The following is a 15000-nucleotide window of genomic DNA, read 5'->3' as shown; positions in this document are numbered from 1 at the left end:
AACACAGACATACGTAAATACATAAATATTTTCAAAAGATTTTAGAAAAGTTTCCAGGTACAATCACAATATTTGAAACATGATTTTCTTGAGTGAAAAATAATTTATTATATTAAAAATATTGTTAAAATGTTTTTAAACTTTCGTGTTTGAAAGGCTGAAAACAGCCATAAAATACTCACACATTCGGTCTGTGATGATGTGTCTGTTTTCATACTCTTTTAAATTTAAATTTATGATGGAGAGGAGGTGTGGAGTCATAACGTAGTCTCGCTAGTTACAGTATAACTACGTCATTCTATCTTATACAACTTTTGAAAACCATGAAATTGTGAAACCAGTTAAGTTTAATGCAAATAAATCTTCTTAAAGACTTCAAACGCATTTTCAGTTTCATTACTTTAATCTCCTACAAGCATGAAAAAGGAAAAGAACTTATGTTGCTATACATATATAGATACAAATATATATATATATATATATATATATATATATGTATGTATATAGGTGAGTGTGTGTGTTTGTGCATGTGTGTGTATGTTTGTGTGAGTATGCGTGTGCGTGTGTGCGTGGTGCATGTATGTAAGTGTAAAGCAATCAAAATCAGTGGCCGCCGAGGGCCGTACATGCATATTTATACATCCGACCTCTTCCTTCCATCTTTCTTGGTCATCTGCCAACTTCAACTTTACAAATCATCTTCTTCCATGTCGATTTCTTGATGTGGTTCAACCACTACGTTCTTGTCACTGCTATCGAGAATCTGTCTATACATGCCCATGGCTAAATCACATCATTTTTCACTCACTAATAACCGTGAGAAGAGTTTCGTGACTTGCAGTCATTTCTGTTATTTTATAGACTTTATAAACACCCACACACATACACATAAACACGCACACGCATGCACACATGCGTTTCTATATACATTATAATATATATTATTTTATATTATTTTGTATACATACATACATACAATGCGAGTGGCTGTGTGGTAAGTAGCTTGCTAACCAGCCACATGGTTCCGGGTTCAGTCCCACTGCGTGGCATCTTGGGCAAGTGTCTTCTGCTATAGCCCCGGGCCGACCAAAGCCTTGTGAGTGGATTTGGAAGACGGAAACTGAAAGAAGCCTGTCGTATATATGTATATATATATATATATATATATATATGTATGTGTATGTGTGTATGTGTTTGTGTGTATGTGTTTTTCCCCCTAGCATTGCTTGACAACCGATGCTGGTGTGTTTACGTCCCCGTCACTTAGCGGTTCGGCATAAGAGACCGATAGAATAAGTACTGGGCTTACAAAGAATAAGTCCTGGGGTCGATCTCCTCGACTAAAAGCGGTGCTCCAGCATGGCCGCAGTCAAATGACTGAAACAAGTAAAAGAGTAATATATCTATCTATCTATCTATCTATCTATCTATATATATATATATATATATATATATATATATATATATTTATATATTTTGTATATTTATATATAGAGAGGTGTACGTGATGAAGATGGGTTTTACGACAGCACTACATGCTTATAGTCTGCATCATAGTCTAAGTGGATGTGTATTCCGTTTGCACTTTAACTATTAACATAATATCGCAATATGGTGTAGACTGTGACATGCTGGATCTTTCAATAACTGATGTAGTCCACTTAAAGAAGGGTGTTTACTTGTTCAGATTCGCTAACGAAACGTTTGTGGTAGAAAGCACTTGTTTCCCGAGTGCCGAGCAGTGAGATCAAACTCAGGACGGTATTATTCTTAATCCTGCACATGTACCTACATATCAACGCATACACCCCCCCCACACACACACGCACACACACACACACAGGCATTCACCACAAGACATGCATAGCCACACAAATATACACGCTCAAACAATCCCATACCACACATATACAAACGTGTGTGTATGAGTTTCTATTATAGATAGATAGATAGATAGATAGATAGATAGATAGATAGATAGATAGATAGATAGATAGATAGATAGATAGATAGATAGATACATAGATATATAGATAGACAGAGGATAGATAGATGGATGGATTGATGGATGGATAGATAGATAGATAGATAGATAGACAGACAGACAGGCTGACAGACAGACAGACAGACAGATAGATAGATAGATAGATAGACAGACAGACAGACAGACAGACAGACAGATAGATAGATAGATAGATAGATAGATAGATAGATAGATAGATAGATAATAGATAGATTATGAGTTTAACATCCGTAATATATATTTGTATGTGTGTATGTATTTGTAGATATGTATTATGTATTTGTGTATGTATATATGTGTGTATATGTATGTATGTATGTATGTATGTATGTATGTATGTATGTATGTATGTATGTATGTATCTATGTATGTATGTGTGTATGTATGTATGTACATATCTGTATAATACGGAAAGGAAAATGACAGTGGGGATAGAAATGAGGAGTGCAGAACAAATACCTACGGCCCTCAGCGGACACAGCTGACTATAAAGATACACCTGAAAAGAGCTTCAGGGTGTAAATAAAGTCCACCCTCTATCCCCACTCTACCCCTGATGTTGTACCACTGATATTGTACAAAGTTAAACCAAAGCGCAGTGAAACACAATATATGTTTCTTTATTACCCACAAGGGGCTAAACATAAAGGGGATAAACAAGGACAGATAAACGGATTAAGACGATTACATCGACCCCAGTGCTTAATTGGTACGTAATTTATCGACCCCGAAAGGATGAAAGGCAAAGTCGACCTCGGCGGAGTTTGAACTCAGAACGTAACGGCAGACGAAATACGGCTACGCATTTCGCCCGGCGTGCTAACGGTTCTGCCAGCACGCCGCCTTAAATGGGGTTTGATTGGCGGAATCGATATAGTGAAACACAATATGGCATTGGTATCGTCGCAGGCGAACTCAGAACAAACGAGGCCGGAACAAACACAGCAACTTATGTTGGCCGAAACTCTATCGATTCCGCCAATCAAACACCATTTAGACTGCTGCAGGTATTTTATCGATCCCGAAAGAAAAAAAAAAGAAAAGAAAATTCAGTCCCAGAAGATGATGGGTTTGAACTCAAACACAAAAGAGCCGGGGCAGCAATATTCCGATTTATTATTATTATTATTAATTTCAAATTCTGCTGAGATTGAATTCTTTTTATTGTTTGGAGAAAGTAAGTTGAACACAAGGACCAAGGAAATCGACCTAGAGCATCCCCGGATATCCCTGGCCTCGTGTCAAAATTTTAAACCATTATCATCATTATTATTATTATCATTATAGCTATTATTGTTGTTGTTGTTGTTGCAGCTGCTATTGTTATTTACTTTTAATCTGAATGTTTGTTACAACCACTTGCCGAGACACCCAAGTGATTGTAACAAACATTATTATTATTATTATTGTTGTTGTTGTTGTTGTTGTTGTTGATGATGTTATTATTATATAATTATAATTATTATTATTATTATCATTATTATTATTATCATTATTAATATCATTATTATTATTATTATTATTATTATTATTATTGTTGTTGTTGTTGTTGTTGTTGATATTATATAATTATAATTATTATCATTATTATTATCATTATTATTATTGTCATTATTATCATTATTATTATTATTATTATTATTATCATTATTATTATTATCATTATTATTATTGTCATTATTATTATTATTATTATTATTATCATTATTATTATTATTATTATTATCATTATTATTATTATTATTATTATTATTATTATTATCATCATTATTATTATTATTATTGTCATTATTATTATTATTATTATTATCATTATTATTATTATTATTATTATTATTATTATTATTATTATCATTATTATTATTATTATTATTATTATCATTATTATCATTATTATTATTATTATTATTATTATTATCATTATTATTATTATTATTATTATTATTATTATTATTATTATTATTATTCACCCAGAAGTAAATAGCGATATAATGAAATACATTTAGTTTGCTTACCTTCTGGATAATGATTTTACTGGTTTACTCGCCATCCCGATCTTTCTATGGAAGTTTTTCTATGCTCTGAATAGTTGTGTGTGTGTCTGTATGTGTGTGTGTGTGTGTGTGTGTGTGTGTGTGTATGTGTGTGTGTGTGTGTGTGTGTGTGTGTGTGTGTGCACGAGCGTACGTGTTTGCGTGTTTGTTTGTTTGTTTTGCTTATTTCTATGGCTTCATATAATTGTTTCTCGCGTTCGTTCTTTTCCCATCACCAGTGTGTGTAGTCCTTCCTATGCAGAGAGCTTAGTTGTTGTGTTGGAACTGGCGGTAGGATTCCACGATTAATCACACCAACAAACACACACACACACACAACAAACACACACACCTTCAGCCGGCGGCGACACCTATACCGACGCAAACACCACAGAGTAACAACAACGACAACAACAACAACAAGGTGAACAACAACAAAGGTAACAACAGCAAAGTTAAATCCACCACCAGCACTACCACCGCCAACACTACCAACGCAACATATGCCCGTCTCCACAGCGAGATCCGGAACTAATGTAGTTTACAAATATTAAGCGTAGAGTTACGTGCGGCAACATTCGAGCACATGCATAGGCGTGCATGTGTGCGTGCGTGTGCGTGCGTGCATGTGTGCGTGCGTGTGGGAATGGTGGTGAGGTGGGGGTTGTTGCACGTGCTTTGTATGCGTGTGAATGTGTATGCACGCGTATGCATATCGACGTGTGCCTCCGTGTTCCGCGCGTACTTACGTATGTGTTTATATGTGACTGCGTATTTTGTGTCTATATGTAAGTACATATATGCGTCTGTGTATATATATATATATATATACATATATGTGTGTGTGTGTGTATGTGTGTGTGTCTGGGTATATATATATGTGCGTCTGGGTATATATATATATATATATATATATATATATATATGCGTGTGTGTGTGTGTGTGTGTGTGTGTAAATGTTTATCTTTTTATTATATACGCATGAATGCATGCATTTGCGTATTCATGTACGTTTGTACTTATGTACGCATATGTATATTTGTGTTTGTATACACGCATGTACGTTTGTTTATATATATATATTTCTCTGTATATATGTATGCATGAATGTGTGTGTGTATGTATGTATGTATCTATGTATGTTTGTATGTATATATGTGTGTATGTATGTATGTATGTACGTATGTATGTATTTATGTAGGTATTTATGTATGTATGTATTATATGTGTGTATGTTTCTATGTATATATGTATGTATGTATGTATTTAGGTATGTATGTCTGTATGTATGTATGTATGTATGTGTATCTGCGTTCTATTTACGAGAATATTGAACAACTTTTTCAAAACAGATGAGAAAGCAAAACAGAAAATAAGCGAGAAGATGACGAATAAAGAAAATAAGAACAAGTGAAAGAGAGAGAGACAGTGTGAGAGAGAGAGAGAGAAAAGCTGAAACAGAGAGAGAGAAGGAGAGAGAGAGAGAGAGAGAGAGAGAGAGAGAGAGAGAGAGAGAGGGACAGGGACACAAAAAGTGACAGACAAAATAAAAGAAACGACTGAGAAACAGAAGAAAGTTCCTCAAATATCCAGTGCCAGCCGACCAGCCAGCCAACCATGCAAAAGCCGGCTACTTGTATAACAGTAAATAAACCTCTATTGTTACAGTAGGTGAAACATAGCTTCTGTTCACACTGTCACTGATTGCAATAATAACAGCAACGACGCTAACAATAACAGTGACGATGACATATAACAACGGCGACTATGGCGACATTTCGCACGATTTATTAGTAATAGTAGCTAAATTCCTTTAATTCGTTATTCCCTTTATCGTTGATTTAAAAAGAAGAAAAATACATACTGGATGTTGTAGTTTTAAATATACGAATAAATAAAAGATGGAATGGTCACGGCTAGAATGTTGTCTTTGATTATATGTCTACTCGACCGGGGCTGAACTGGTGACTTAAACAGCACCGGTAGTTATATAGCAACGAATCGTAAACATTAAAAATGATTTTTACAATAAATACAAGGGTGGAAATATTTGTGGGAAGGAGTTAGTCGATAACATCGAATGGTACCCCCGAACTCCTACTTATTTCGTCGAACCCCCCGAAAACATGAAAGACACAGGGTCGACTTTGGTGTCGTTTGAACTCAAAACGGTAAGAGCCGGAATGTATACATTAATTATACCTACAAAAAAAAAACCCAACAAAATAAATAAACAGACAAATCGTAACAAGAAACAAAAATCATTAAAAATCTTTCAAAATACAATAAAATAAACATACGATGATGAAAAAGAAAAGCAACGAAGTGGCCCAATATTGCGATTTCTTCAAACTGTGTAGTTTTTTGCTTTGGGGCGCATCCGGTTGGTCGATCGGCCGGCTAGAAGTAGCAGTCAAATGTTTGATCGAATCACATCATACTGTCAGGACACGTCGGATAATGTGATCCTTGGTACATTATACGTAAGGAAATGAAAAGGTCCGTTCGATTAGGATTAACCTGGGTCCCAGCAGCAGGAGCATAAATAATTTATTGATTATATAAGCAGAGAGTAACGACGAATGAGAACAGTGTAACAACAGCGGCTATTATTATGATGAGGGTGGATATATAGGAAGTGCTAAAAGTTGGGTATCGAAATAGTCAAGGTAGGGGGTTAAGATGAAAGAGGGGTGGCGGTGGAGGCTGTGGTGGTGGTGGTGGTAGCGGTGGCAGTGATGGTGTAATTGACGGTAGGATTGATGGTAGAGGCAATGTGTGTGCGGCGGGGGGGGGAGAGGTGATACTGATAATGGTGATGGGTGGGTGGGTAGATTAGGAGCGGCGGGTATCGTCGTCTTCATTTCGGTTAGGTGTTGTAAATAGTGGATGGTGATGGTCATGGTGGCGGTGGTGGTCATGATGATAACGGGGACGATGTTTGCTGTTGCTGTACTGCCACTGCAGCTGCTGATACTACTGATGATGATGATGATGATGATGGCAATGATGATGTTGATGATGGGCGGCTGTGGTTTTGATGATGATGATGATGATGATGATAGTAATGGTAATAAGAGGAGACGGCAGAAGATGGGGCGTTGCAGTGGGGAAGTACATCATCAAAAATTCCTTTAGATTTAAACAAAAAATAAAACATTTTAAACATTCTCCTTGCTCATAGAATTCTTGGGAGATTTATTTCACTGGCACGTGTACGGATAAACAGATATTTACGCGGAGATTAATCCCAATGCAAACATAACATGAAATTGCATACATACATGCATGCATGCATTTATGCATACATACATACAAACATATATATATATATATATATATATTATATATATATATATGTTTGTATGTATGTATACGTGTATGTATGAATTAAATATAGATACATTTACAAACACACACACACACATGCATATATATGTGTGTGTGTGTACGTATATATGCATGTATAGATATGTGTGTATATCGGTATCCGTATTTAATGCATATACACACACACACACACATATATATATATATACACATATATATATGTATGTTATATATATATTAGTTTGTATATGTATGTGTGTATGTATATATATCCATATATTTATATGTATATATATATATATATGTATATATACATATGTTTATATACGTATGTATATATATTCACACACACACATACATGTATGTATGTAAGCATCGTATGCATGTATGTATGTATGTATGTATGAATGCATGCATGCATGCATGCATGCATGCATGTATGTATGTATGTATGTATGTATGTATGTATGTATGTATGTATGTATGCATGCATGTATGTATGTATGTATGTATGTATGTATGTATGTATGTATGTATGTATGAAATATCGCAGCACGTTCTTTTCGGCACGTTCTGTTTAGTCCATACGTACTTAGTCTGTCGAAAGTATTCGATTTTTGTTTTTCCTTTCTTCTTTCTTTCTTCCTTGTTTTTCTTCTCTCTTTATATATATATATTATATATATATTATACATATATATACACACACACACACACACACACATATATCTATATATATATATATACATATATATATACATATATATATATACATATATATATATATTATATATGTATATATATACATATATATATATACATATATATATATACATATATATACATATATATATATATATATATATATATATATATATATATATAATATATATATATATATATATATATATATATATATTGTTTCAGTATTTTTACAGTGCTACGTAAAATCCTAAATACAAGAAATACCTGAATAACCTTTTACGCTGGATGAGTACAAGTCGGTTGTTTTGCGCAAACGAAGGCGTACGAAAAGACAGCTAGACATCGACTTTAGAGTGCATAGATCAATACAGTGAACCATAACTGGGTTTCGTGTGTGCATACGCCGTGGATGTTGTATGGGCGTGTTTGTTTGCTTACGAGTGCATTTGGTTGCGTGTGTGTCTGTGAGAGACGGTACTCTTGGCCCGTTGCGTATATGTAAGACGCTTAACTACTTAACTACTTATTTAAAAGATGTGTAAGATGTGTAAGTGAACTGTAAATGTTTTCTTTTATGTACAGGTATGTGTATATACACTCAAACATACATACATACATACAATATACTACTATATGTGTATGACAGCTGCAATTGACTGTATCTATCGGTGCTGCGTATCCAATAGTAGGATCATAGTTTTCTTTCATCAATGTTGTGCCATATCTATTATCTTTATATATAAAAGTCAAGTTGTGTGTCTGTCTCCTATGATTTAGATTCCTAACTACTCCCACATTTTGCGGTGCAGTTTAACCAAAACCGGGTATCTTATAGTCGTGATTCATATCGAGCCCTTCTGGGTATTAGCGCGCGTCTACGATGAGTCTACGATTTTAAAAGTAATTTACCATCATTATTTTCCATTTTAATGCATTTTTCGCTATTATATAAGGGAAGTAACTCTCTAAAAATGTTACGATGAGTCAACGATTTAAAAAAAGAATTTACCATCATTTTTTTCCATTTTTAATGCATTTTTTTTTGCTATTTTTTGGCTATAACTCTCTAAAAATGCTTATATAGTTATTTCCCTTACAAAGCAGAGCAACGCCGGGCGATACTACTAGTTAAAAATAATTTTAAAAAAAGAAAAAAAAACAGAAGATAAAATCAATATCTGAATAGCCTGTCAATGTAGATTGGTGGTCCCAATCTGTACTTCATTCGTCTCTTTCATTGTATACGAATTTCCCTTCTCATGCTTTGCAAAATAAAAATAAAAAATCATTTAAACAGTATTATGAATGACACAATAGCTAAATTTATATTGTTGTTTATGATTCGTATTTTATTATAGAGCAAACAAATGCCTGCTTGTATCCGCTTTTAGATATTTCCGTAGACTAAAGACACTTCTTTTCATTGGTAACATAATATCTTATTTGTACTCTTATCTCGACAAAGATTTATTTCTTCTTTTTATATATATATTTCGAAATGTTATTAAAATATGAGTATTGCACCATTAAATATTTTATTTCTAAGAAGGATCACAGCACTTTTAAATACCTGTCCTTGATATATGCTGCTTTTGAGTGAGCTCTCAATATCCTTATAAGGGGATGCTACTCTCCAGGTTAAGAATCACTGAGATGCATGGAAACGTATAAAATATTGCATGTACGACGGAATGATAGGATCAATAGCAGTTGCTTGAAGAGTCATAACATAGTTGATGCACTTTTTAGGATTGTCCTGCTTTGGATTCAGGAAGCTATGGTAACTTCACAAGAATGGTTGAATGATGAGCTATGCTTGCACTCAAAGAAGTGCTCGGGAAATGAATGACATAAAATGTTGATAAATTTTGTTGGATAAATGACGACACTGGATACACACACAAACACACGCGCGCTTTAATGTAAGAAAGTATACTAGTCCCTTAATATTTGATATTCAATATTTCATCTATTCAATAAGTCAATCAATACTTCATTTCATTTTACTATATATACTATTTATACTATATATTCTATATTCTACATTAATATTATAAAGAATATAAATAAAACATAAAAAAGAGTTGGAATTTCTTTGAATAATATATGTGTGTATATATATATATATATATATACACACACACGTGTGTGTGTGTGTGTGTGTGATCTTGAGCATGTACTGAACTTTCATTTTTAGTTTGTGATATAGATTAAAGTTTTAGGTACTGCAAACAGAGATTTATCAGCGTTATGTTCTTCGCATAGTATGCAGGTTTTTTCGGAGGTTTTTTGCGCATATTTTATTCAGAATTTCAGTGCTTGGAGCACCGCCTTCTTGTACTTTGTATGGCATATATTTTGCATCAACTTGGCTGGAAACGAAAAGTAGTAAGTCATCACTGGCGTTATGGAACATAATATTACCGATTGAGTTCACTCAAGCTGACGTTTTGCAGTGGCAAAAAGCCCAAAACCGTTTTATATATGTCGTTATCGTATAGGTGACGATGGCTGACGATGATTTTCCCACGCCTCATTGTTGTTCCTTCTGTTAATTATTGACAATAGCCTCTCACAATGTGCGTGCGTGTATATATATATATATATATATATATATATATATATATATATATATTATATATATTATATATATATATATATATTTAGTTAATCCAAACAAGAAAGCACAAAGAAACACAACAACGCGAGGACGTGGAACAAATATAGTATTATTGGACGCTCAAGAAAGAAGGAAAGAAGGAGGGTTTAACGTTTCGAGCGGAGCTCTTCGTCGGAAACATTGTAGAAGGGAAGACAGAGGAAAACAAATCGCCAACGGTGTATATATATATAAATGAAAGAATGGAGTTGAACGACGAATTAACAAAATTCCTTTATTTTCGACATATGTTTCGAAGGCTGCATATTCCTAATTTCGAAGGAATAAGGGGTGCATTATGCCGCCTTCTCATCAGGAAAAACAAGGAACTTATGTCAGCATCAAGATGCACAAAAACCTTTAGATGACTGCCCACACGGAGCCCATAGCGAAACATATGTCGAAAATAAAGGAATTTTGTTAATTCGTCGTTCAACTCCATTCTTTCATTTATTTGTATTTAAAAAAACACACAAATTCCCACATGATAGCACGTGATCTCTGCCCTAGGCATGTAGCTTCAACCGTGTTTTTCTGACGTGAATTTGCTACCCAGGTATCGGTTAACCGAATTATCCATAATAAGATAATTCATTCATCTACCCAATTATATATATATATATAATATATATATATAATATATATATATATATATATATATATATATATATACGTACATACATACATATTCAGACATATTTCTATCCAACAAATCTGTCTATGTATGTATAAATACGTGTGTGTACGTATGTATCTATCGGTAAGTAATTGCAGAAGCGGGTCGTTGAATCAAAATTACTTGCGTACTATTTGGTTTCACACTAGTTATGTATCTTCACGCTGAGACATAGCGTAATTGTTTGATTCAAACCCTTTACCTCTTGAGAGAATAAAATCACGAAGCGTGAAGACTTTGGCCTTTGTCCCATCGGAAAAGAGTGTGTCACCAGACAACTGTCGACCACTATGATTAGTAACGAATGATATTTGCAAATTAAATTCCTAATTAGCTGACATATTTATTGGATCAAACAAACAATAATTGCATGCGAGAATAACAGTACACTTTCATAAATCTAGACCACCTTCTTCGGCCATCCAACCACGAAAATATTCAAAAGTAGTATATATACATAGATGTAAAAAAGATTTAATGAAGAAATCGTAGGAGTTTAACATCCATCAGTTAACGTCAGACAGTTGAACATGTTGGTAGCCCAGCTGTAGAATAATACAAGAGCAATTGCTCCCACTAAGGTGAGGCAGATGCATCATTCAGTAAAAGCTCACAATCTACACACATAATTTACACACATGAAGTATGTTCCAAGAACTTAAGAAACCTTAGCTGAATGGTAAATAAGTAATTAAAAAGCATAAACGGAACAGCATACGACGTCTGTCACAACTAACAACAATGAATTTAGAATATAGTAAGAATACTCACACGAATTATTTTCTTTTTTAAATCTAACTTATTAACATCAAACTACAAACCTTCGAGGAACAAAACATATTTCAAACAACCAATGTGATATGCAAGTCTCAGTATAGACATGCAAGTTTTAAGCTTCAATACTCAGACGGTTATATCGGAAACATAAAAACGACATTTTCTCATCAGTTGACCGAGCATTTAATTTTTGAAAGAATAAAAAGAGTCATTATAACGCATGAAACAAAATACGACACAAAACTAGATAGGAAAATATTAGTTGATAACACTGCCATTCCATGGGGTATACCATTAAACAAAATCTAGAATATTAACCATAGGAGTTTTATTGCTTACAAAACAGGAAACCAAAATCAATACCCAGATGCAGCATACGTGAAATAAGCTAGTGACGCAAATAGAAGTTCAATGTTTAACAATTTTAAGTCTGGCTTTAAATGATTTTCATCAGTTGTAACAATATTTTCATTGTCTTCTACGACTCGTGGGAAAGCGTGCGAAGCCGAACTAAGCCTAACGCCACTTTCATGTGTGTATGTGAGTACACACGTAAGCATATACACACATATATCTGTACATATATATATATATATATATATATATATCTGTATATATATATATATATATATATATATATATATATATATATATGTTGAATCGTTAGCTCCTGCACGCATTTTTCTCTCCTTGTTTCTTTTCTGTGTATCTTTCTGTTGAAAAGCGTAGGCTCGAAACGTAAAAGACTTGTTTTATTTCTATTCCTGAGCGCCATACTAATACAATTGTCTGTCTGTACTCCACCTGCCTTCGTCTTTTGTTTATTTTCGTAAACCTTCCCGTTATATATATATATATATATATATATATATATATATATAGTGACCCCCTTCGGTCATGAATGACCATGTGATTGCACCTAGAAAGTAACCCTCCGAGGCACAAATCTGGGCAAGGTTGTTTATGGAAGATCAGCAGTTGCCCATGCATACTGGCCTCTCTTCTCCACGCCACCAATATTATCCAAAGGAAAGGCAAAGGCTAATACAGCTTGGCACCAGTGACATCACAGCTCATTTATTAACGTGCAAGTGGCTGAGCACTCTACAGACACGTGTACCCATAACGTAGTTCTCAGGGGAGAATAAGCATGACACAAAGTGTGACAAGGCTGGCCCTTTGAAATACAGGTACAACAGAAACAGGATGAAAGAGTAAGAGAAAGTTGTGGTGAAAGAGTACAGCAGGGATCATCACCACCCCAGCTTCACGCGGGACTTGGACTTACATCTGTAATCTTCACAGTCGTTGTACTACTGGAGCAAAGCAATCCTCAAATTTTTTTCTATCTATTTTAGAAACTTTACCAGCAAAGATTTGTATGTTGTTGACACCATAAGAATGTATAAACTTCAGTTTAAAATGTAATAATACTGTTTTGGAACGTTGGATCTCGAAGTAGATGAGATACAAATAAAAGCGTGTAAATCCCTCTGGATAGAAAAAGTCAAAAGGTCGCCAGTGGGATTCAAACTCATATCTCCTGTAAAGATGATAGAAATTTGAATAAATTTTGATAAAACTCAAGTCGTAATTCATGCATATGTATAAAACGTATATTTTAGAGTAATACGCAATATGTTTCGTGTGATATCTTAATACGCTGCGCCATTATTCCCAATATTTCCAACCTTCATTCTTTGTATCTTTCGTTATTTATAGCCTACTAATTCGGTTCTTTAAATTTTTTTCTCCTCAAGCTATAACCCTCTCCCTCTCCCATTTTGTTTTCCTTTGTTATAAATATTCTTGCTAACACTATCCACTTCTAGCCTTGCTTTCATCTTTTATGGGTACCAGTTCAACAAAAGTCGATTTTGATACTAAATTCATTCGTACACTTCGTCCCATTCGACATAATTTCCCCACTCCTTTCATTTTCTCAGTTCTATTCTCGGGTCAGAAGTAAATGCCAACGTGAATGTGAAGTCAACAGACTTTTTTGTTTCTTTGCTTTTGAGTGTCTATGTGCGTATATGAGAGAGAGAGAGTCAGAGAGAGAGACGGGGGGGGGAAACACTATGTGCTCTACTGCTATATTGTATCCCTATTATTCCTGAATGCATTCCCGATCATATGTTGTTTTCCTTTTATGAGTACGTTCGGTACTGTCTGTATTTGAAGGTTTTTCATGAAAGCGGTGGTATTGCCCGTTTTGTGCACCTGGTAGTCAGCTAATCATAGTGGAGATAATTGTTTCTCGGTTAAATTAAGACGGGGTTGGAAGTTTGAGTTTTTAATCAAAAAGTAAAGATGTACGGAGAATACGCTTTTTGTATTTATTTTTCGTACACATTATAAAGTTCCTTAAATTTCTATTCGTTGGTAGCCAACTATGGTAGTATTTCATTCTTTTTTGAAATCTTCAGCATTTTATAACCCCAGGCAAATAAATTACGCTAACTTAAGCGTTTTACAGAGCTAAACAATTTCAATGGGGATAAAATAATTTACAATTTTAAAAGGCATTCATGAGATTTTTTTTAGTCTCTTCATTGATCGTTAGTAGTCCGACAAAATCACATTTCAGTTTTAAATAGAAGTCAATTAGAATATTGATTAAGTGTTATTGTATGTTACAGCAAGATTTTTAAAAATACTTTGCCATAAAGCATGGAAAGCCTATTCTAAAATATTCATATGACTATCTTCACCGACCTGCATTCGAATGCATCATGTGTACTAATGCTTCTAAGAACATCTGACTCCCACATTTTTATGTGTCATGAATATGCTT

At 34.1% G+C, this 15000-nt stretch overlaps 1 protein-coding gene across 3 annotated transcripts in view; it reads right to left on the bottom strand.

The window, feature by feature from the left end:
* LOC115212385 (protein-glutamine gamma-glutamyltransferase K) overlaps positions 1-15000 on the bottom strand; it is a 427663-nt gene that overhangs the window by 311498 nt on the left and 101165 nt on the right. The window contains exon 2 of one of the 3 annotated variants that reach the window (XM_029781286.2): positions 4039-4408. The exons of 1 other annotated variant lie outside the window; for it this stretch is intronic. In XM_029781286.2, the coding sequence (XP_029637146.1) occupies positions 4039-4073 (35 nt within the window). In that variant the 5' untranslated portion in view covers positions 4074-4408. Of the gene's footprint in view, positions 1-4038; positions 4409-6356; positions 6492-15000 lie in introns of those variants that run through there. One more of the 3 variants, XM_029781278.2, reaches the window with a different exon arrangement.

The sequence above is a fragment of the Octopus sinensis genome, linkage group LG1 (assembly GCF_006345805.1).
Source record: "Octopus sinensis linkage group LG1, ASM634580v1, whole genome shotgun sequence".
In the NCBI taxonomy this organism is placed as follows: Eukaryota; Metazoa; Mollusca; class Cephalopoda; order Octopoda; family Octopodidae; genus Octopus; species Octopus sinensis.
Note: the sequence above shows the minus strand (reverse complement) of the source record. Positions and strands in the feature narration are given on the sequence as shown.